Consider the following 25845-nt stretch of genomic DNA (forward strand, 5'->3'; position numbering starts at 1 on the left):
GTTACACATAAATCAGACCCTTTGGTAGTTCTTCATGACTGCTAGCAGGAAGCCAACCTCCCTGCTATGCCTCTGAGCCACACTGTGCTCTGCAGTAGTCACTCCCCGAAGCTCTTCCGACATCCAGCCCCTCACAGAAGTTTCCCAAGCCCTCCACAAATAAGTTTCCTAAACACCCAAGGTACCAGCAACCATGTCCCTAATGAATGGCCATCACTATCTGCCATCATTAAAGGCTATGGTGCACATGTGGCTTTTCTGTCCTTCTCATCTGTCTTTTAGACAAATCTGTCCACCATTCCCAATTTAATTCATTCATAAAGGATGCCTGGTTGATGCTTGCTCCGTAGGTAGCTGACTTCTAGAAATTTTGTGTCCCATTTTTGACATGAACCTTCTTGTGAAATGGGTACTCATCCACTGGACTTCTTCAGCAGGCAGCATGGGGCCCAGCCAGCCAGTCAGGTGTCAGGCGATGAAGGGCCAAGTTTGCTGGAGGAACACGTACAGCTAGGATGAGCACCAGCAGAAGCAGCCACGTTCACTTTGTCCTCTGCCATAATGTTAAGGGTGGGTAATTCCTGGAGGCTGGGCCTCCCAGGGGTTGGCCTCCTGGGAGCAGAGGCACTGCCTCCTGTTGGATGCTGGGAAACTGTTGCTCCTGCTGCTGACAGGGTTGAGTCGAATGTTTCTGCCCATACACAGCTGGCTGCTCAGGGACATGCCTAATGAGGACAGAAAGTCTTTCCATTAGAGCGTGTGGCCAGAGAGACTGAAGCTTTATTAACACATTTACATAAAGTCATAAAGGCTATTTTGTTTGAATGATGAATATGGTTTTTTGATGTGTATTTTTCTAGTTCATCTGTCCTCTTAGCTATGGCTAATTAAGAGTCCAGCTCTCTGCCCTCCTCCAGAGTCACCAGCCCATCTCCTCCCTGCCACCTCTTCCCTGATCCTGGATGGGCTGTTCCAGCCTCCTCATTCTTACCTTCCTGGTTTGTGGGTCTCTCTCAGGGTAGGATCCTCCAGTTCACAAGATAAATGCCCACATTAGAGCATGAAGTGAAGTCTGTGGTTACAGAGTAGGAAACCGTGTCACTCCAGGGGAGAGCTACAGGCCAACCGACTTGACAACTGGTTGTCAGCAATAGATACCACTGTCCCTGTGGACTCCACTGGGGAGCAAAGATGAAGATACAGACTGATTCCACGGGCAAAATCCTATTAGCTAGCCGGTCAGGAGGGCAGGATTCTGAGCTGCACAGTTCACTTGGATTGTCTTGACTTCTTGCTCAACCACTTTCTAGCTATTTGACTTAGAGCCAATCACTGACCGTCCCAGCTAAATGAAAGCTGAAGCCAAAGGTAAACATCTGTTTTGCTGGGTTGCTATAAATATGTCAAATGTCTATTGTGGTTCTTGGCCCATAATAGGTACTTAGTTAATGTGCAAGATTCAGGGCAGATTCAGAAACCCATGGAGAACAGGCTCTGAGACACTGGGATCCTTGACAGTATTCCCTGAATGGAAGGACAAAATGGCAATGAATTCACCATAGCTAAGTTATGGAACCAACTAATGCATTCAGTGGATGAATGGATTAAGAAAATGTGGTAGACAGACACAATGGAATATTACTCAGCCATAATGAAGGGTGAAATTATGGCATTTGCTGGTAAATGGGTGAAACCGGAGACTGCTGTGTAAAGTAAAATAGTGAAATAAGCCTGTCCCAAAAAACCAAAAGCCAGATGTTCTCTCTGATATGCAGATGCTAACACACAATAAGTGGGGGAAGGAAGAATAGAAGTTCATTGGATTAGACAAAGGGGAATGAAGGGAAGGGAGCAGGGATGAGAATAGGAAAGACAGTGGAATGAATGGGACATAACTTGCCTATGTTCATGTGAATACACAATGAGTGAAACTCCACTCAGGTACAGTCACGAGAATGGGCAGTTACGCTCCATGTATAATGTTGTCAAAATGCACTCTACTGCCATGTGTAACGAACAAGAACAAAAAAAAAAAAAAAAAAATGGCAATGAAGAACTAAGCATGATGCCTGGGTCAGGAATTAAGCCACTAAGAGAAAAGATCCCGAGGATGAGGAACAGGAGGTCCAGGCAGCTGGACAACGGGCCTGGCACCAGCTACGCCGGCAGGGTCAGCCCCTGGAGTAGCATTCACTGCTTCCTTGAGCTCCATCATTGTAAGTGAATATGCATTGAGCCACCGCAGCACCTGGCACTCCGCAAGCATTTCCTGGATGCTCTTTGCCAAGAGATTCACAACATCTTCCAGGATGCAAAAGTCTCACTTGCTCTTTCTGTCAATTATCAATCAGTCATTTCATAAGCATTTATTAATTACCAAATGTGTGCCTGGGTGGTCTGCCAAGAACTGTGCAGAAGAAAATCAACTCCCAAATTTGTTTCTCTAGCTAAGCCCTCCCCCTGGGCTGCCACCCCCTCTGTGCATCTGTGTGCTTGACCTCTGCAGGTAGATGCAGGCCATTAGGGGCCCTGTGTTCAAAAGAGAACTGGGCCACACCATTCAGCGGCAACCTCAGAAGCCTGGACTCCCTCCTCCTCACCCTCAGCACCTCCTCTTCCACAGGCAACAGTTAGACATCTTCTGTCAAATCACCCTATTTGTTTTTCTTGTAGAACAGTAATCCCTTCTTGTTCACAAGGGATATGGCCCAAGGCATTCTGTGGATGACCAAAACGGTGGATAGAACAATATTAGGTTCATTTTCTATATGTACATACCTGTGATAAAATTTATGAATTGGGCATAGTAAGATGTTAACAACAATAATTAAGAGTAAAGGACGAGTGATCTCGCTGATAAGCGGATGATGACACATAATGGGGATGGGGGGGCAAGAATGGAGGAAGGAAGGACTGTATAGAGGGAAAAGAGCGGTGGGAGGGGTGGGGGGAAGGAAAAAATAACAGAATGAATCAAACATCATTACCCTATGTAAAAAAAAAAAGAGTAAAATAGAACAATTTTAGGAATATACTATAATATGTTATTCAAAACTTATGAATTATTTATTTCTGGAATTTTTCATTTAATATTTTCACATAGTTGACTGTGGGTAACAAAAACTGCAGAAAGAGTAACCACCGATAAGGGGGGACCACTTACTATACCCCCAATACGCTTTCCTAACATATTTGTTTACTTGTGTGTAGCTCTCTCTAGAAGAACACATGCTCCAGAGACTTCCACGTCTAAATCATAGGTATATCTCTGGATGAAGCATAGCCAAGCAATAGTGGGTGATCAGTAAATATAGAGCAAACTCATAAAAGAATAAAAAGGGATAGAGATCGCAAACGTAAGGAATTTAGAATCCTCAAACTATTACTAATAGCAGATCAGGTTTACTCAATGCTGTTATTAGGGTAGTGAGTTAGACTTTTGGCAGTCATGAAGGTACTTTACTTAAACACAGACTAATATTTTTTTTTCCTGGAATAGTCCAAGTTTCTTTTTGGCCTTCCCAAGAGGCCAAAATGTTAAGATTTACTTGCATGACTAATTTAAAGCTAAATTCCACTAGAATTACCTAAAGGATACACCAAATAAGCAGAAATTCTTTTGTGACTATACATGATTTGGTATCATCTATCTTTTTTGAAATTGCTGCAGTGAAAACGGCATTATAAAAAGTAATTGCAAAAAAAGAAAATAAAATTACATACTATTATTTCAAATTGTTCCCCATCTCCTGCAACTTCATTCCCTTCTCCCTTGCCATTGAATAACCTATTGGGAACACTTTTTTTTTTTTAATGGAAAAGTGGACGTGGAACTAAAGTCTCCACATTCCTGATCAGAATCTGCTTTTTTCTTGATTGCCAGAGGTTAGACAAAGTCAGATGACAATGGCCAATCTTCAATTCCAATTGCACCTCATTACCACGGTTTACCTTCTGGTGAATTGTATTCACTTCTTTTGTAAATACCACTTGGAAATATCCCTTCCTCCTTCTGGGGGCATTTTTTTTTTTTAACCTGGTTTTGGTGCTCCTGAATATCTATGCATTCAATCCTTTTCACTTTTATTTGTAAAACTGTTCTTTGAAGCCTTTAACAGCATTCCATTTCTTCATTATGCTCTTGAAGTTTTATTAATCACACCTAGACTTCACAGTTTTGTGGCTTTAGGCGTTGATCTTGTCTCAGGCATGTCTGAGAGACGTGAACAAGCTGAATGATTTTCCAAACCGTTCTCAACTGGCTCAGATGTTTAAAATCAGGTTTTAAGGAATCTCACAGGGATTTTCAACTAGTCCACTGTTCTTCCCTTTCTTCTTTTATTCATTGAAAATAGATGTTTTAAAACAAGTGCATTTGGTGGAACATGAAAACCCTCCTGATTCAAGACATCCAGGCAAGGGATGTCTTAAAGCCATGAGATTGATTCTAAGAGCCACAAGCAAAATCAATCTCATTACCCTTTAATTGGCTTTATGTGTAGTAATCAGAAGGCTATTTCTTCCCTGGCATGAAATATATCTATTCTTTTCATCCTATGTCCTCTCCACTGGTCTCTTTTTTCCCCCTTAATATTGACACAACCAAGAATAAAGGGCTTTGCCGTCATTTTTCCTCCCAGTCTTTCATCTCGATCACTAATGCACTCAGCCTTTTTTCTTGATGTGGTTTTGTCCTGAGCAAGACTCACTTTGGTTTCAGACTCACTAAGGTAAAGGTGAGAAAGCCTTATAGTAAAATTAATATTAGAAAAAAAATTTTGACAAAATAATTGAAAAAGGTTTTTTTTTCCCTAAAGATAAAACCAAATGTTATGCACTTTTATCTCTAAAATATACTTCCTTCTTATTGACAAGTACTTTGATCTTCCAAAATCCTCAGCTGCCCCACTACACTCCAAAATAAGAATTCACTCTCTTCGGGATACTTCCAATTTCTTCTAAGGTAATGCAGACCCTGCCAAGTGTGCATCTGGAATCCATGTAGACATTTTGAAGGTGATCTCATAGGCAGTGGCCAGGGCTCTGGAGTCCCAGCTGCTACCAGCATCAGAAGCTCAGAGCCAAGGGACATAAGAGCAGGTCTGGAGAGACCCATCAAGGAACAATACCTGTGCCAGAGCATAAGTTCAGATAAAAGTAGGATGACAAAAATGAAGGGGAGATTACACAGTGTTGGATATTAAAGTTTCCTGAGAAGGTTCTTTTTGGCAGTGGGTATCAGAGATTGAACTCTGGCACTCGACCACTGAGCCACTTCCCCAGCCCTATTTTGTATTTTATTAAGAGACAGGGTCTCACTGAGTTGCTTAGCACCTCACTCTTGCTGAGGCTGGCTTTGAATTCATGCTCCCCCTGCCTCAGCCTCCCAAGCTGCAGGGATTACAGTCTTGTGCCACATGCCTATCCTTGAGAAGATTCTTTAATCTCACAGGAGACTTACTTCTTAAAGTCTATCTCGAATATGTGGATTCCATTATTTATAATTACTGGAGATGGAATACTATGTTGTATAGTCTATAGTTTTAGAAAAACAAAGAATAATTGCTAGCATCATGTATTGCAGCAGACACTCTGTCATTCTTACCTATCCTTGACAACTGTAACCCTAAACAAGAATGGTGATTCCTCTTCAACGTGGGGAGATCCAAATTGAGACAGAATACCTATGAGGGAGTTGGGGCCTTGGGAGGGCCAACCTTGTACTGCTTTTATGGTTTGGATGTCCCCTGCAAAACTCATCTTAAAATTTCATTGCCACTATAACAGTGTTGGGAAGTGGGACTTTGAACAGGTGATGCTTGGGTCTTGGGGTGCTACGTTTATGAATGGATTAATGTGTCATCAAGGAAGTAGCCTGATTATCTTGTAAAAAGGATGAGTTGGGCCCAATTTCCTCTTTCATTCTTACACATGCTCATTTACCCTTCCACCATGTTACCTTGCAGCATTAAGGCCCTCGTCAGAGGCCAGCACCATGCTCCCAAACTTCCCAGCCTCCAGGACCATGAGCCAAGAAAGTTCCACTTATTGATAAACAGTCCATAGTGTTGTGTTATAGCAGCAGAAAACAGAAACACGCCATCCAAACAGAAAGCAAGCATCACCTCTCCACAGCATTTCTCCTATAGCAACCCCATAGTATGTCTGGTCTGTGGCTCAGAGGTCAAGTGCAATGAGATTTCTGCTGTGGCCAGGGATTGGAGAAGAGGAGCAGGTGCATAGTACTGGGCACACAGGTGAGATTTTAAAGACCTGCTTCAGGATTTTGTTCACCTGCTTAAACCGTAACTGAGAAATAATACTGACAAAGGCAGGTTGCACTTTGCCCCAGATGAGCCATGTCTCCTAAAAGAACTTGGCCTAGCTGATCAAGTACTGAGCGCTTGGAAACCAGTTTCTGACCTTGACTCTATTTTACATCAGAAAAATGTGGACAATGCAATCTCAGAATGTCCAAACTTGAATTTGACTACCCAAAAGAATGTTATTTGCTTATTTGTCTGTTTGTTTATTGTCAGATTTTTCCTAGTAAGAGCTAACGTGTATGTAGTACTTACTGTGCTCTGAACACCAGGTTAACCGTTTTACACATCAGCCCCTGCAGCAATCTCACAGGATCTGTTCTCCCTCTCATTGCACACAGGAGGAGAGATGAGCAGCACAAGAGAGGCAAAGTCCAGATTCCAACCTAGATGGTCCACATCCAGAACTAGGCTTCTGACCCAGAGCTTCCCAAAGTGTGGTCCCGGACCATCTGTAAAACTATCACCTGGCCCACCCTGGCCAGCTGAATCAGAAATGCTGGCCACCAGGCCAGCAACCTGTGCTTTAACAAGTTCTGAAGGGATCCTGATGCTTACTCGGGTGCAGGGAGCATTGTTCTAGCAACTATTCTCACTTCTCTCTGCAATTTCACATGCCTCTCTTTGTCCTGAGGATAGAAGAATCAAGATGATTTTTCCCTCCTAATACTGGTGGCCCAGCATGGTGTGAGACTTCATGGATTTCAAAGTAGACACCAAGTTGTCCCATAGCCTTCTTTGTTTCTTCTATATATACTTCTTCCTAGATGTTATTTTCTGCCCTTTAAAAATATTTTTCCTTTTTGCTGTATCTCACTTTCCCACATTCTCTTATGCTACATACCAAATATGAATCCTTTTATGGGTCTGGTCAGTGTTTAATTTAGCCTGATCTGCTGCCTCCACCCCCACCCTCCTGTTTTCTGCTATGGTGCCATCAATGTTATGTTTGTATTCCCATTTAACAAAACTATTCAAATTTAGCTCTACTAAGATGATTCATACTCATGATCATTCATACTCATTATACACTATTATGAATTCAGCTTTTTGGATGTTTTAAATAGTTAACTCATCCTATGACTATGCATGAATTATCCTTGCTAGATTTCCTCCTGCTTTGAGTGGATCATTGCATTTTTAAAGATGATGATTTCATTATCATTATGTGAGGAATACTTTGAATCGCATTTCTTTTCCCCAAGGCCTTTGCTCAACCAATCATCTGTGTGCTTAATGAACATCTCTAAATCCAGGTGACTAATTTGCTAATAAAAACCAGTCCGGAGCTGGTGTTCTTTTTCCCCTCCCCCTGGCCTCAGTTTATCACTCCCCTGTCATCTCCAGGCTGACACTCCCAAGCCATTGGTAATCAGTCACCTAATCACCTTCAGCTGTGTCCTTTAATAGATCACCCGCACTTGCCATCAGCTCTAAGTACAGCATATCTCTCTGTCTTGTTGGACAGAATAGCAAGCTTTGCTTTAGCGATAGTATCTCTTTCTTCCTCCTTATTTACATGGCCAGTGTCATCTCCCTATCTACTATGGAAGGAAATTAAATAGCCTTGGCACAGCCCAACAAAGGCATGTTGGTTGCCAGCCAGCACCTTGTGTCCTTCTAGGTAATTACACATCGATTGTGTGATGAATTGTTCCTATATCTCCCTGGGTATTTCTACCACGTCTGTAATTACACTTCTCGGGGTGTCTCTTTGCTCTGTGGTAGTCCTCTGTTCTATGGCTTCTCAAAGACCATGCTTGATGCTGTCTCGTCAACACCTTTCAGTTTAAGGATGCAGATCTGACTCTGTTGTGTTTCACTTTTCTCGTCACTTAAAAATAGAATTCAACCTTTTTCTGCCCGAGTGCATTGTGATTTCTTTTTAGTTGGCATCACTATATGACAGCTTAAAAAATAATAATTCTTTCCATCGAGTGCAGGAAATGAAGAGGCATGGACACAAATATGATTTGACCCACCAGTAAATTAAAAGACCTTGGCAGTATTGGCAAGCTCTGTGTTTTGAGATAACTGTACAGTGTTCTAAAACAGATTTCTGAGGATGGATTCTCAAGTTAGTTTGTCAAGAGGAGACATTGGCAAACTACAGCCTGCTGACTTTGTAATAAAGTTTCATTGGATCCCAGCAATCCTCATTTCTTTTCTGTATTGTCTAAGTCTGTGCTCATACTACCAGGTAACACTTGAGCTCTTGAGACAGAGACTACTTGGCCCTCAAAGCCTAAACTATTTACCACCTAACCCTCTCCAGGAACAGTTGCCTGACACTAATCTTGCACCAAAAGTGCATCGAAGAATGAGTTACTATGTGTAGAGCGCTAAGAAGTGGGGCACAGCATTTATATATTTTTATGATCTCCCAAATGCTATATAATGTTAGTGAAAAAAGGAAATATCAGCTCTATAATTGAGGAAGAATTTTATTCCAATCCTTTTTTTTTTTTTTTTTTTTTTTTTAACCCAGGGATGCTTAACCAATGAGCCACATCCCCAAGTCTTGCTTTTATATTTTATTTGAAACAGACTCTTGCTTAGGACCTTACTAAGTTGCTGAGGCTGACTTTGAACTCGTGATCCTCCTGCCTCAGCCTTCTGAACCACTGAGATTACAGACAAGCCCCTCAAGCCCAGCTTATTCCAAGCCTTCTTAAGAAAATTGGCACAAGAAAATTTAGCACAAGAAAATTGGAAGAAGAGGCCAAGATGGTCACAAGAAGCAGATGTTTCACTGGCTCTCTCATGGTCATCTGCTCCCTTGCCAAGAAATGGCAGTCTGCTAAAAAAAGGTGGCTCATTGCCCTATAAGCAGGGAGTTGGAGGCAGGTATGGAATTATTATTTGGGTAACCACACCTGAACAGGTAATCTGCACTCACTTTCTTTCGGGGAGGTACCACCAATTGAACTCAGGGGCACTTGACCACTGAGCCACATCCCCAGCCCTATTTTGTATTTTATTTAGAGACAGGGTCTCACTGAGTTGCTTAGTGCCTCACCATTGCTAAGGCTGGCTTTGAACTCTAGATTCTCTTGCCTCAGCCTCCCAAGCCGCTAGGATTACAGTTGTGCACCACCGTACCTGGTTCAACTCAATTTCTTTAATTTCAAAAATGAAGCGGGTGTTGCCTTCATATTAGAAGTCTACATGTCGTTAAATTCTAATGATTGGCATGTTGATGTATTTGGAGGGAAACATGCTATGTCTGGATTCAATACATTTCTAAAAATTTGGATTGATGGTCAATAAAGGAACAAACAGATATGCCATAAAACAATATAGATTTTAGATGGTGTATATATGAGTGTATGCTGTAAAGATCTTTCATTCCTTCAGATGTCCTATCAAATATATGAAAATTTCCATACTGAAATATTAAGAAGAAAAAACAAAAACTGTTCATGCAAGAAGAGTGAGGGCCACATGTACTCTGACCCAGGAATAAAAATATTCTCTTGGGTGCACAGCTCTGATACAAAGGGGAGCTTTTGGGTATCAGAGCTGCCAGAAATACCATACACCATGCTTAGGAATCAGTAATGTGGAATAGAGAATTTATCAGAAACAAAAGGTTGGAAGCAAGGACAAACATTATTAAAACACTTTCATTCTTTTATTTATCATAGAAGGAATTGTTTGGGGAGGGAATACCTGTTTCATAAATGGTAAGTTAGGTACTTTATTAAAAAATAGAGGACAGGCTTTTGGGTTTTATGACATCCTTATGATATCTAGAAATGACTGATGGGCCTGAGATCAGGGACTGGGTTTCAACCCTGAATCTGCTGCTTGTTCTGGTTAGTTAGCCACCATGAGCCGAAGCTCTCTCATCTATGAGAAGGATGCAAAGACAGGCAGCCCACCTTCCTGGTGGAAGAGTATATGCAAAGCATGTGAAGGCTATGGAGAGCTCACAGGACCAGTGTCACGCCCAAGTGGAGGAACCAATCTTGGAAGGGCATACAAGAAAAAATATCTTACTCTTTTAATACATAAAGCACAAATGTGCATACAGAACATGGAAAGCTACAAATGGCTCTATCTGTAGTATTATAATTTCATTGGGGGAAGGCGATTGAAGAGGGAACCTATCTAAAAAACCTTCTGTGCCCAAAAGATGAATACTTTACTGTGCAAGTCTTTCATTTCTGCCATCCACTAAGTTCTGCCCTCCTTTTTCTTTCTTTAGGTATATTTGTTTTATCCATCAGTTCAAACATAGTCCTATGCTTACATTTCTAGCAAGAGAAAGATATAAAGCTTCTAGAAGCAGAAGAATGGCAGGCATTCTTTGCCTTTTCCAAAGTATACATAGTACCACTTAACCCGGATACCATGAAACTTTTTGGAAGGAAAGAATTTGCTAACAGGAGAGAGGAATTAAATGACTGTGCTTACCCAATCTTCCCCCTCTAGAAATTGAGCAGCAGCATTAGTCTTCCCTTGATTTGATTCGATTCTATTGGGTACTTCAAGCTCTCTAAGTTTGAGAGGTATGTGGAGAATTTAAAGAGAGTTCTGAGGAGAATAATGAAGATGAATTAAGGACGGGAAAGTGGGGCCTATTAGAAAAGGTTAAAAGAACAAGGATTATTCAGTTTGAGGAAGAACAGGCAATCAGGTGGCATGGAGATGGCTTTTAATAATGGGATCTGTATTCTCTAGGGAATAGTCTCAGATTCTCATTTGCACTGAAGACTCAGGAGGGAAGGAATATAATTTGAGGCAAAAGGTATATGAGGTTAGGTATTAGGATAAAATTTGTGCCCATGATTAAATCCTGGGTTTTTAGTTCCCTTTACAGGATTTCTTATTTTAAAGTAAGATAACTTTTGTGGGAAGGATCAGGACAGGCAGGCTGCCACGTCACCTTCAATTTCCCTACTCCAATGGGAAGCCAGCCAGCCAGCCCAGCCTGGTCATATGGCCTCCCAGGGATTTGGCGTGGTTGGAGGAATCCGCCAGCTCACTTGGAGCTATAGCTTTGGGATGTCAGAGGATGAGGACAAAGCTCCAGCCAAGAGGAGTGCCAGGTCAGAGCCAGAGCAGTGTGCCTAATTGGGTCATGCAAACAAGGAGGGTCAATGGTGTGTTTGGGAAGCCAACACATAACTCCAAGGAATGGAAGTGCCAGGGAAGATGTGGCAAGGGAGAGCAGATTCAGGGGAGCTGCTGGGAAGGTGCACTGGAGTGGTGAGTGCTACCCACAGCTGGGCTTTTGGTGTTCCTAGAAGCCTACTGCCAGAGTAAACCAGAATCCATGTGGAGGTCCTGGAGAGGCATCCAGGATGGTATTGACTCTCTCAAGGTTTTGGAACTACTCTTCAATGTCATGTTTCCCAGTCCTGAGTGTGAGTCATAATCTACCTGTAGAGCTTGGCACACTGCCGACACTGTGGCTGCAGCTCTGCAGATGTAGGTGTAATGGGGATATCCCTTGGGTTTCTCCTGTGAGCAATAGGAACCACTCTGAAGCAGCCAATAAAAGGGTGAAAGGAGATGGAGGATGGATAGAAGGATATGAGAAAATTCCCTACATGGAAACAAAAGCTGACCTAAGGACTCTGAGAAGGATGTGAAGGAGGACATCTCCAGAGGTCTCTGGTGCAGAATTGAGGCAACTCAGGTCAAGAGACAGGTTGGTTAGGGTCAGAGTGCCAGGTAATTGAACCTACATCTGCTTTCTGTTTCTATCTGCCTTATTCATCTTTTAGAAAAATGAGTATAATAGATCTTACCTACTGGGTAGCCATAGGATCCAATGGGTTAATATAGGAAAAGAAAATACTTAGAACAATGGCTGGTACCTAGTGAGTTCTTAGTAAGTACTAGTGACTGTTGCTGTTAGGCTCTTCCATGCATGTGAAGCAACACCTAACACCTTCCCTTAGTGGTTTCCATTCAACTTGCAAATTCCAGGGACAGAGTACCTGAGTGACTTATGTTGGTTCACATATTCACCCCTTTGTCTGCAGAAAGTGTGGGACCTGGATTTGTGGACCCACTGACTGCAAGTCTTGGTTACTTCTCATGTTCTTCAGTCTTCACTCTGCAGATTCAGAAAACTGGGAGGGAGCAAGTTTTGTTCTATGCCATAGAGGCATAAAACACCAAGGCTTTAGCTACAGCAACTGACAGTCTTTCCATGGATACCACTTTTGAAATTTCAGTGTGTCCCAGAAAGGGGTTTAGGAGCATTAAGCAAACTTGTTGAATGAATCTGAGTTCTATGAAGGATATGTGCCTGGATTTGCAGCAACAGAGATGAAAATTTTAAAACTAATAAAAGAAAAAAGAAAGCTTTTTCTCAAGAGCTCACATCTAGAATTCATAAAGGCCAATTCGAATCCCAGTAAGAATGTCAAGGTCCTAACTCAACCTACTATAAAATTCAGAGGAAGAACAGGAAACATACCTGGCTTGAGTCAGCCGGGAGAGGGCTCCGCAAGATGGCAGCATTTGAGCTCTTATCTTTAAAATGAATGAGATATTGCCACGTTAAGGCATAGAAAGATTAGGGAATGAGTATTAGAATTCCAGACAGAGGAAGGAGCCTGCCAAAGAATGGCCTAAAAACACAAGCCACCAGGACATGTTTCAGAAACTATAAGGAGTTTTGAATCAGGAACATCAAGAAATGGGTAGTAAGGATTTGGTGGGCCAAGAGTACATGTGCCAGTGAGGACATGTTCTGGATACACAAGTAAGGGCCATCCTAGAAAGATCCTATTGTCATTCATGTATTCATTCAATCCATAAATATATTGAGCCCCTACTAAGTGCTAGCACCATTCTAGACTCAAGAGATGCAGCAGTATGCAGAATACAAAATCCCGGTCCTTCATGTCATCTCCATTTGATTGGAAGAGATGGCACAAAAACACATCCATATTAGGGTTCTCAAGAGACAGATCAAGTAAACAGAGATTTATTATAAGATTTGACTCACATGATTATGGAGACAAAGAAGTCTCACAATATGCCATCTGCAAGCTACATGAGAAGGAAAGCCCATGGTATAGTGAGAAGGCCTAAGGGTTGGAGAGCCAATGGTGTTGATTCCAGTCTGGGTCAGAAGACCTGAGAATCAGGAACAGCATGGGCAGGAAAGAATGATGCTCCAGCCCAAGAGGTCAGCCAGGGGGAGAGCAAATCCATTCCACACCTGCCTTTTTTTTTTTTTTTTGTGGTGCTGGGGATTGAACCCAGGGCCTTGTGCATGCAAGGCAAGCACTCTACTGACTGAGCTAGCTATGTCCCCAGTCCGACACCTGCCTTTTTGTTCTACTCAGGCCCTCCACTTACTGTGTGATGTTCACCCACACTGGGTTGGCCCATCTGCTTTCCCGAGTCTCTCCAATTTAAATATTAACCTCCTTCGGGAACACACTCGCAGACATGACCAGAAAAACAAGTTTAATCAGACATATGGGCATCACATGGGCTGACCAAGTTGACACATAAAATGAACTATCAGAAGACACAAGTAAGGTGATAAATGTCATGCCAACAAAGTAAGCCAGAAAAGAGGGGTGGGGTATGCCAAGGAGAGGAGATGCCATCTTTAAGTAGGGTGGTCTGGGGAGGTCCCACTGAGTTGTGGAGGTTTGTCTGGCAATGGGGAACCAATGAAGAATGGTGAGCAGAGAGTAATGTGATGAGATTTGTCTTTTCTGACTTCATAGTGGAAAACAGATGGGAGGATAAAAAGAAGCACTGACCCAGAGACCAGTAGAAAGACTATTGCAATGGGCTAGGAGAACAGATAGTGCAGTGGACACAGAGAGAAAGAGTCCATTTCAAGAGCAATTAAGGAATACACATGATGGAAAGACTTAGTTGACAGACCAAAGTGGGAACAGGGCAATGGAGGAATCTGAATGACAATGTCTCCTTTAGACACTGGGCAGATGATGCCCTGGGTGGTACATTCACAGGGCTGAGGAGCAAAGGAGATTGAGCACCAGATATGATAGACAGATTTTCCTGGGCCAACCTACCTAGATTTTCAGAATTGACATGTTTGGGCCTTTTAATTTGAAGATCAACTCAACAGTTATAGCAGCATGTATGTTTTCTATGCATACATTCTCTTTGTTGTCTTTGGAATTTCCCTTCCTCGTGGTATGTAAGATTATAGACTTTGGCAACAACACCGATCAGATCTTGGTTTAGATCTCATCTCCACACCTTTTTGTGATCTTCCAGTGATGGGCCTTCCTCTGCTCACCTGCAAATGGGGACAACAGTCACTACCTAACCTGCTTGTTGGGAGAACAGAAGCACCCACTCCACGTGGATGGATCTTGTACAGAATTGGCTCCTCCTCTGCTTCTCCCAGCCCTGCCTTAGGGCAGTCCTTGGTCAGGGTCTGTAGGTCTTTTCAGGAGAAGACCAGAACCAGGACCAAGACTCAATGGGTGAGGCAGGACAATTTGGATGAGTGTGTGTCTGAATATAGCTGCCCTTCCATTGCTTTTCAGAGCTGTTTTGGGGGCACATTTAATCTTCCTCTTTTATGATGCCTATTTTATATAGTGATTTATCTAATGAAATCTAGGAAATCAGGACTTCCTGAGGTCCATGCTAGCCCAACTTCAGATAACTCTTCAGCCACTTGTCCCAGGCTGTCTTCTGTGCCCGGGGACACTGTGAGTGGTGGAGGTTGCTTCCAGCCAAGTGGTCAGGGCAGAGTTTGAAAGCAGCACACTGTGAGGCGTGGAGCCCAGAGCAACGAGGGACTTGCTCATTAGTCTGCATGTGCGCATAGCCTGGCTGGTTACTCCCAAGAAATAACTTACATTTTTTTCTTTGGTGTTTTTGTATAGTTTAAATTGTTCAAATTTTTCCAAGTAGGGAGTGGACTCCCTTATTAATCTTGTTGACATTTTAGTTTTTTCCATTTTGTATTCATCTGAGCTGCTTTCTTGATTAATTGGAGGTATTTCACTAGTACTGTCTAGTTTTTTTAAATACCTTTATAAATTATCAGATTATCAAAAGTAAATATTTCCTGTTACTTTCCTTATACTCTGTTTAACCTGATGCATTTAAAGTATTTCTTGCTTTTTTGTATTTTGGTTTACATTTTTTTTTAATAACCTTCCTTGAGAAAACTCAAAGTTCAAAGTTATTTTATTCCAAAACAGTGTTTTCTCACTATTATGATTTTGGGTGGATAGTTCTTTGTTATGAAGAACTGTCTTGTGTATTGTAGGATATTTATTAACATCTTGGACTTGACCCATTGGGCACCAGTTACACCCTGCCTCCAATTACGAAAATCAAATCTATCTTTAGTCTTTGTCAAATGTCCCCTGGGGGAGTGGGTAGGAGTGGGCAAAATCACCCCTCTCCGATTTGAGCACTACTAGTCTAACTAAAGGTCTTTTCTACTTTTCTAATATTATCACTGATTTTTAAATCAAATTCCTAGAAGAAAAATTGAAGACAGAGAACAAACTGAAAGAACAGGAAGTGCTTTGGCCCTAAGCACCCCTAACTTGATATATGTTTGTTCATCTGCATGCTAACAGAATGTTTAGATCAGATTATTAAACCCTGAACTGTGTGTATTTATACAACTCAGCAAAGCCATTGGTGACCTTTTAAGGTTTGTTACAGAAAGCCTGAACAGTTGATCAGATAATATATATTCTTATCAAAACAGGAAGAAATGTACCCATCAGTACTCTGTCATAGTTCCAGAATGTTCAAGTAATGCCAAGAGGAAAAATAAACCTCTAGATTCCAGATGGAAAGAAATGGGAGTTTTTGATGTTTGCTCAGTTTTCATTAATGCACTTTGACTCCAAAAATGTAAATTTTAGTACTTGAATTTTCTTTCTCTCCTTTTCAACAGAGATCTTTATTTCTAATTAGAAAGGAATTATCCATATTTAGTTTTTGTGGATGAAATTGCTCCAGTATCACCAGTACAAATCCTCCCATCAAAAGCCTGTTCTCCCTGAGTTGATCTTTATCTCTAAGAATCCAGCAGTCTAGCTACTCTGTGTGAAAGGTTGCTAAATTGGTTTTTTAAATTATTTCTATTAAGTAAAAACTTAACATATACCAGCTGCTAAGGGATTATGAAAGCTTTGTTTTTTCAATAATTGGAAACCTTGTTTATAGAGACTCACAATATTCTCTAAAAGGCTTTGTGTTGCATATGAAAGAACTTGTGTTTATCTAGGCAATGATAATCTGACTATAAAGGAAACTCATTTAAGGATTATACATCCTGGCTCTCACTATGCAGCTGTCACCTGACTGTTCTTTCAAGCTTTGCAAAATACTGGGAAATCTTCCTTAAAATTGGAAGAATGCATTGGAAAATAAACCAGGTAGTTTGAGAATACATATAATTCTAAGTCAGAGAGAAATAATTGAGAGATCCCCAAATACCAGTACTTCCAGGCAAATTTATCCAAAGTTCTCATTTGCTTACTCTGTGTGTGTGTGTGTGTGTGTGTGTGTGTGTGTGTGTGTGTGTGTGTGTGGTCCTGGGATCAAACCCAGACCTTACACATGCTAGGCAAGCACTCTACCCCTGAGCTATCTGCCCCACGCCCCTCCTTAGCTAATGTATTGATGGAATTCAGATCATTTGAAAAAGATTTTAAGGTGTTCTGCCCCGGCAAAGAGAAGTTAAAAATCATTCAGATAATCAAATATTTAGCTAAACTGGATTTCGAGAGCCAGTGAATGCTCAATCTTGGTTAGTCTTTCCTGAAGAAGCAGTGTAGCCCTGTGGTTAAGGGTGTCCTATCTGGACCCAGCAACTTACTAGTTTTATGGCCTCTTGCTAGCTATTGAGTGATTCTGTGTAAAATAACAGCCCTCACTTACCTCATGAGGTTATTTGGAGACTTAAGTGAGATAATATACGTGAAACCCTCAGGACAGTTCCTGGCACAGAGTAGCCACTCAATCAGTGTTGAACTATTACTACAGTGTTCCAAGTTTCACAGTTTTCTTACAGGCAATATCTCATCTAATCTCTGAAACGGCCTTATTAAAACAGCACACTCTTATGACACCAGTATTATTGAATATTGAGAAAAATGAGATGCAAAGAAGTTTAATAACCTATCCAGGGTCACATAGCAGTTGGATTGACATTGAGCAAGGATCTGCATCCATATTCTTTGCCTCCTTCTGCAAACTTTTAATGAGCACCAACATCCTTTGCTCTGTAAAAACTCACTATCTGAATATTTGCTATAATGACATACTAAAAGTTCTAGCCAAAAAATCCTTTCCAAGTTAAAAGACTGCTATACCAAGTTCTCATGTGTGTGGCAGCTTCTCAGACTTCAATGTGTATGTGATTCCCCCTTGATGTGCATAGTCAAGCTCCATGGTGATGCCAATGCAGCTGGTACCTGGGTCACACTTTGAGTAGCAGGACATCAGACTATGAGAGTGGGCTTCTTTTGTGACTCTGTGTCTCCTAATTGGCCTTGAGTTTAAACATACTACGTAATTCCCCTACCTTTCCCCTAAGGGATGAGCCTTCCAGAATTTGTTTAGACCAGGCACCTGAGGGCACTACCAACTCAGGTCCAATTAGAGAGTAACTTTCTATTCTTTGGCAATATTATTTTACTTTTTTTTTATTATAGTACATCCTCAGTGTTGAAGGATAATGACATTCCCTTCCATTCTGCTGTACATGGAATATAAGCATACATACTCATTATTCCATTAAGTATTAAATAATTAAAGTATTGGCCTTTAAATGTTTTATATGGTGCATAAATTCTTACTACATTATTAGTAGTTATTTAGGAGCATTTTAATAATATTTATAAAATTGATTTTTGCAATGCTCAAAAAATGATTCTTTGTTCTATGTGAAGTTCTGGAATATAGGCTATTGTTTGAAACTCTGCTGCCCAACACATTTTGTAGGAATGCATCAGGTTCAGATAATGAGTCTGCTTCCATACACACTGTGCCAGACATGAGGAGATATCCTGAGAATATAATGATGATATAGAACAAAACCCATGTCACAGGAAACTCACAGAATGGTGAGTGCCTGTAGTTCTGGCTACTCATGAGGCTGAGGCAGGAGGATCGCTTGAGCCCAAGAAAACAAGTTCAGCCTGGGCAATGCAGAGACCTATTCTCAAAAACAAAACAAAAACTTCACAGAGTAGTTAGAGAAGAAACTGGCAAACAAATATTTAAAAATCAGTGAGGTGGTGTTTTCTAATGGAGATAGGTCAAAGGAACTCTAAGAACACAGGGAAGAATGGCCCTGGTTCTTCCTTGGATACAAAGGAGATCTCTGGATAGCAGAAGCTGGGATTCATTGAACACCTCTGTGTGTCAAGCACTGTTGCAAAACATGCTAAACTTTTTTAACTACCACAACAACCCAATGAGGTTTATTAACAGTCTCATTTTAAAGGTAAAGGAGAGAGCAACTGGTAACTTGCTGAAAGACACATAAGTCTGACCTTAAAGTTAGTCTAAGTCCAGACCCTGCTCCTCAACCATCATGTCATTTGCCCTTTTGAAAGAGAATTTGGAACTTTAAGAACATTGAAAAACTATGGATGTATTGGAAGGAGTACACTTATGAACTAATTCAGTTAATTCAGTTTGATTGGAGTATAGGATGGACCATGAGGCAGAGAAGCCAGAACTGGAAGCCATGGCATTTGCATTGGCTGCACATGCATGGGAGCACAGGTGCAGATTGTATAGACAGGACTGGACAGGATCCAAACCATCTTTAGTAGTTAAGGTGCTGCATTTGAGATATGATAATAAAGTCATGAAATAGACCTTATTTTAACACACACAGTCATTCCTAAGTTTCCTCAGGATATGGTTCAGGATCCCCCTCAGACATCAAAATTCACAATTGCTCAAATCCTTATAAAAAATGGCATACGATTTGCATGTAATCTGCACACATCCTCCAATGCACTTTAAATCATATCTACATTACTTGTAAGACCTAATACAATACCTCCATATCTCTTCATTCATATGGATTCAGCATAGCACTTGTCATGCATAAATTTCAAGTTTTACTTTTTGGAAATTTCTGGAACTTTTTTTCCCAAATGTTTTCAATCTGCAATTGGTTGAATCTGAGGATGAGTAGCTCAAGGATATGGAAAGCCAACTATATGTTACATAAACATGATACCCTTCTGGCAGTCATGTTGGAAAGCTTTCTTTCATTTCCACCAAGTTCCCTTTGCTTAAATAGTATTAGGAATCTCTCTTGTAAATACCTTCAGAACAAGTCACAGTGAAAATCTTATCTTATGATCATGCCTCATTTTTGTTTCAAATGAATACCTAATTTGATCACTTATAATGCCTCTGAATAACTTAGGCCCGTTTGCTGAAATAATATCCTCTCTGAAATCCATTCTTGCAAACCAAATATGTATTTTTATATATTGGTTATTCTGACTTTATTATGTGCTTTAAAATCATCTAGGGGGGGCCTGATTAAATAACACATTGCATTGCCATCCTCAGCAATTCTGGCTCAGGTTGCCCAAAGTGGGGACCAAGAATATGCAATCTTGAACAAGTATGCTGAAGTTTCTGTTTTGAATGACCAGATGACTTTGAGAAGCGCAGCTGGAAGGATGTTCAGGAAAAGCAGTAGTGCATCCAAAGGCAGTCTTAAAAGAGCAATTCCAAACAAGATTTAACCAATAGGGACAGTAAGGCATGTACTGCCTGCCTTGGTGGACTAGTTTCTTGTATATGATGCTTTTTTTAGAATAAAATGCTGGATACATTTTTTTAAAAAGAATAAGCCAAAGGGGGCACAGTGGCACATACCTGTAATTCCAGAGACTCAGGAGGCTGAGGCAGGGGGATTGCAAGTTTGAGGCCAGCCTGGGCAACTTAGAAGATCCTGTCTCAAAAACTAAAAGGGCTGGGGATGTAGCAAAGTAACTTAGTGGTAAAGTGCCTGTGTTCAAGCCCCACTACCAAAAAAACAAACAAACCAGCCACCATTCTGCATGACCATACCCTGTATCCCTGTATACCATATCACCTCTACCTTGAGAACGATCCATTCCACGTATTTCTCACTCAAGTGATCCTGCACTTGATCTTCTTTAAGGGGGATAACTCCTATCTCAACCACGAGAATATCTTAGAATCTAGCTTTAGAGGATCTAATAATTTGTTGACAAATTATTTTCCCTTTTTTCTTACAAAAGGTGGGTTTCTCTCACTCTTTGGAGTTGGAGTACTAATTTCCAAGAGCAGGTAGGCAGAACTGACATTCATCAGTCTTATTTGCAGTGACTCTGATCACCAAGGTGGCTCCCACTGCTGTCACAGGATAGTCAGAGTGGCCAGGAAGCTCTAGAAACAGCCTTTCTTCATATTGTAATATAGGGCATTTTCTCTCCCTTCCTGAATCTGACCCTTCCTAAAGTTGTCCCCCATTTTGTATCAAGTGACCGGATTTTAACAAGCATGATTCTCAGTGAAAATGTAAGAACTTCAGTGTTGCCTTACTTCTTATTTATCACACTGTCCTCACAGTGAGTCTCCCACACTCACTGAAGAGACTCCTATACACCCAGAAATTCAGTGCTACAGCTTCTTTTAAAAAAAAAAAAAATCCAAATCTCACAGGTGGGCCCCAAATCCCATGGGTGATATACAGAGCTGTGTCCCTGGAGTGAGTGGGTAGGGCTCTGTAACACTACTGGGTGAGTGTGAGGTTGCATCTCTCCAGACAGGTCCCTTGTTTCTGGGAACCCTAACACCCAGCTGACTGGGTTTTGTCTGGATGCAAGAGTTCAGTGTTATCCGACATAAAGAAGTGTTGATGTTCTATGATTTGTGGGGGTCATATCACTTAAAAATTAAGCTCTTTGACTGGTTTAAAGCTTAGTGGAGTGTAGAAGAGACTATGTTTAGATTCCTAGGAGCAAAATATTTACAAAAAGAAAGAAGTGCTTATGCATTTTTTTATCCCAGCCATTCCTTTTCTCTCTCTTTAACATGATCTATATTTTCTGTAAGGACTGCAAAGACAACAAAGTGAAAAGAACTTCAATCAGATTGCTGTCAAAACAACTTCGACCAGGGGAAGCGGTGGTCAGATAGCTGATCACATCCTCCATCAATGCTCTCTTTCTGTGTAGGGTTGCCAAATTGAGAAAGAAAACCATGCTTCCTAGTTAAATTTGAATTTCAGCTAAAGGGAGGATAATATTTTAATATGTGCCTCCAGCAATATTTGTTATCTTGTCTATGGTCCTGTTCCACCTATATTCCATTCTGTGCCACTTGGTGCTCTTTTTTATATTATAGTGATTTTTTTATACGGAGGATTTGTCCCTCCATTGGATCAAAGTCTCCTCTGGGCAGGCTCTTGCTTGGAAAACCTTGAAGCACCATGAATGTTGACTCCCCTCTTTGAGGACCTACGTTAGATTCTTCCTTGCGTCTCCCTTTGACTGCCAGTGCTGGAAACCCTGTGTTCCCTGTAGCTGTCCTTTCTGCATCTGCAAGGTCATCACTTCAGGAACATTGACAGGGCTGACTACAGAGCCCCAAACCTAATGAGTGTGCTGTATATTTTTATGATTGATGAATGAACTGAAAGCAATTTGTTGTCTTGTTAAAAGTCAATTAAATTCGACATTTGTTAACAACTTACCTACATGTCAGGAATTAGTAGTAGAGTTCTATGTACCATGCTGTCCACTGAGGAAGTTAGATTAATTACTCCTTCCTTTTGGAGGAATGAAAGGATAGAGGAAGGGAGAAGGGTTGGGAGCTACCTCTGGATTTTCTGAATTTGTGTTATGGCCTATCTAAAAAGATGGGAATAAAAAATTATCTTTCTATAGAAGGAATCATTCCAAAGTTTGGAATACTACCTCTCCAAGAGTGGAGAGAGATTTTGCCATCATATATTTTCACTTCCATCCACTTTTCTAGTTCTAAATTGTTTCTGTGACCAGTGTAGTGGTGTACACCTGCAATCCCAGAGACTCCCAAGGCTGTGGCAGGAGGATTTCAAGTTGAAGGCCAGCCTCAGCATCCTAGCAAGGCCCTAAGAAACTTAGAAAGAACCTATCTCAAAATAAAAAAGGGCTGGGGATGTGGCTCAGTAGTACAGTACTCCGGATTCAGTCCCCAGTACCAAAAAAACAAAAACAAAATGTTTCTGTGGCACGTAGGTGTTGCAATCACATATCATATATCAATGGTATCATAAAAATAAGAAAGAATTTTGAAAGCCAGTGGAATGATATAAATGACCAAATGTTCAACTCATTAAAAAGCTTGCTGGTATGTAGCGTAATTGTACACATCATTTATAGAAAGGCCATCAGATAATAAGGTGCCTTTTCGCACACTTAGTGCTTCTGTTAATGATATTATTTAAACCTTCCTTCACAAAGACAGGAAGCAGGCTTCAAACCTTGAAGATTAGGAATTATGAATGCCCCTCTTGGTTGAGTGCTTTTCAGGTATAAAATGCACAGAAGAGTGAACACATATTTAGAAGTGTTTAGATGATTATTTAGTGCCAGCTAGGACGGTCCTAGGAAGAATTCTGATCACGGTCCTCAGAGCCCCAGCTCCCCATTATGCTTCCCCCTTGGTCTATGGCACCTGCTGCCCCCTCAGATCCCCTGTATCCTCTGGAGGATGGAGGTAGACAGGAAACTGCCCAACACTTGAAACCTCACCACTGTGCCTGTCCACAGTCCGTTTGATTGTAAATAGAAAAAAACTGTTGACAAAGCTGCCAGGCCCTTATTCTACTCATGAATAAACATACTTTCTGTCATGTGTACAACCACCAATAAAAATCCCAAACTTAATATGAAGCAAAAGCCAAACATGAGAATTCATGTCAATTTCTCACCAACTCCAACGCTATGAACATACGAAAGTTCCTGTAAAAGGAGATTACCATATATGGGATCAAAATTCAATATGATAACCCCACAGCTAAAGCCATGATCTGAAGAGTCTTTTCTGGAAGTTTGTGATTTTTAAAGTCATGAATCTGTCCTCTGTATCTTGTACCTCTGATGTCAAAGGAATTTCAGCCCATTAGCCATTTGTTAAAAAAATGAGAATGTTGGAACATTGATGTTATTTGGAAAGAGATCAAATTAAGCTTGTTTGATTTTTAATCCAGGTGAATTCCTTGTTTTTTTAAATAAATGCATAACAAAGCAATTAAATAAAGACTGAAATGTTTCTGTTTTATTCATGCTAGAAATATTTGTTTTGCCCTTTAAGATGAAACCTTATACGATCTTTATAAATTCCTTAATATTAAGAAAGCATCACTCTTTCCTCTGAAAATTCTTTATTGGTGATTAGGTTTGGGCGGGAAATGAACCTAATGAGTAGAGAAATGTAATAAATCTGGATCATTCATTCCCCAAGATAGTGGAATGTGTTGATTAACTCCATAGCTTCATGGATTTCTGTTTTGGGGAATAAAATCTGTAATAAAATTACTTCTGGGACTCCCATTCTGTTTATTTGAATAGCATTTTTATCTAGCTGATTTGAATTCAAATGCATTATTAATATTTTTCTTCTTTTTAATATAGGTGGAAAACAGACCAAAATATTATGGAAGAGAGTATGTATTATACTATTCTTTGTTTTAATAATTTAATAAGTAGTTGCTTCGTGTGTCTTTTAAATATTAAATATTAAAAATTCCCTAATATATGGTCTTCATCGCATGTCCATTGTGCACGAGTTTCATAATAAGAATAAGTGCAATCAGATTCCTTTGTATTGAATCTTCTTTATAGTATTCAGGTACTCGGTTTCCATTAAGGTGGGAGGGAAAGTGTCTCACGCTGCAATTCTCTCCACAAAAGCAGCTTTCGAGTGCCTAGCGAGTACTTGAAATGTAAGGCAGCATTTTTCATAATTGAGGCTCTCTGTTAGGGTTTTATTTCACTGTCTACCTGGATACAATATAAACATTCGGGGTGTCAAAGACCATACACTGCAGCTGAATTCTTTGCTTTCATGTCCCTTATGAACTCAATGGTCAGGAAAGGTACCCCATTTCCCTGCAGGCTCGTAAAACCAAAATGGTGATTGCTTCCCACTTGGATTTATTAACCAAATTGCCTCAACACTATCATTATTCTCCCTCCCACAGTTTTTTTCTGTATTCCAGCTCTTGCTTCACTTTCTCAGAAACAAAATGCAAACAAATTTGCAAAAGAAGCAAAGCCAGTATGCATGACCATAAAATTAATTTTCAGTCAAGACTATGACATGTCAAATACCTTACACAGAGAAGGTGTCCGGACAGAAGAGATGCACAAGTCACTTTTCTACCACGTTCAACCTGGAGGCATGAAGAATCCAAGTTTCTTTCAAGTCCACCTCCTAAGCTCATCCAAGACCTTTTCCCTGTTATTCCCTCAACCGTCAAAGCCTCATCTTCATGATTAATAACCCTCTTAGTGGCCCCAGCCCAATGGTCCTTCCTACTTGCCACAGCTGCATTTCAGAGCTTTCTTTGCCAAGCTTTGGGGATTAGTCCAGCCCCTCCCAGAATACCTGCTCAGGGACGCACTTCCACCCTTACATCCCTAATGTCTAATCTGCATTGTAGCATGACTGTATTTCTCAATATACAGGTTTGTGTTTTGCTTGCAAATAGCACAATTAATTTTAAAAAGGAGAATATGAAACCCTACCATACACAATATTGTATGTGAATTCCAAAAGGTACTCCATTGTGCATTTTCTTTTTTGCATCAAAGTTTGGTTGAATAACCCTTTAGTTCTCATGTTCAACCCCTAGTACATTAAATCTACAGAGAGAGGAAACATTTTCTTAACCACAAAAGGGAACATTTTGTATTAGAGGAGAATTAACCTAAAGCTTTCCAATACTGTGTTTTTATTTCTCTTATCCTCCACTCAGAAAGTAATAGATGCTGTATTCAGGAAATGCACATGCATATCTCTTGTGAATGAATCACAAGAAAATTTTGACAATGGATACCTTTAGGGAGAGAGAATTTTCACTTCAGGACTGTTAAAATCTTTCTTTCTTTTGTAACTTTCAACATTTGTGCCTTTCGATGTTTAAGTGTTTGAATTTTCCAACTATGCACAGGTATTAATTTTATTTTTAAAAATTCAATAAATTAATACCTGGGGGAAAAAGTATAGAAAAATAGTGGAAAACATCCATAGCCCCATGAAAAAAGAGGATCATTGTTCCCCTTTTCCCTTCATCTCTTTCTTTCTGGTCTATGGTACAATGTCCACACATCGAAGATACTTGGACTTTTTGAAACCACACGTAAAGGTGACAATGAGCCACAGAGTGGATCTTCAGGGACACAACATGGTCATTTTCTCCTTTTGAATGATTGGCTTTAACTCAGCTCCTGACAATGTACATCTGCTGTTAGTGATCGCTAAAGCTTGCCAATTCAGGGGAGTTAAAATAGCTGCTTTCACATGAACTGCCAACTCC

At 40.6% G+C, this 25845-nt stretch overlaps 1 protein-coding gene across 2 annotated transcripts in view; it reads left to right on the forward strand.

The window, feature by feature from the left end:
• Nucleotides 1-25845, forward strand: part of CHN2 (chimerin 2) — a 306404-nt gene that overhangs the window by 158200 nt on the left and 122359 nt on the right. For both annotated transcript variants that reach the window (XM_079152566.1, XM_079152567.1), the window contains one exon: nt 23939-23970. In XM_079152566.1, the coding sequence (XP_079008692.1) occupies nt 23939-23970 (32 nt within the window). The remainder of the gene's footprint in view (nt 1-23938; nt 23971-25845) is intronic.

Source organism: Sciurus vulgaris, assembly GCF_902686455.1.
Source record: "Sciurus vulgaris genome assembly, chromosome: 8".
In the NCBI taxonomy this organism is placed as follows: Eukaryota; Metazoa; Chordata; class Mammalia; order Rodentia; family Sciuridae; genus Sciurus; species Sciurus vulgaris.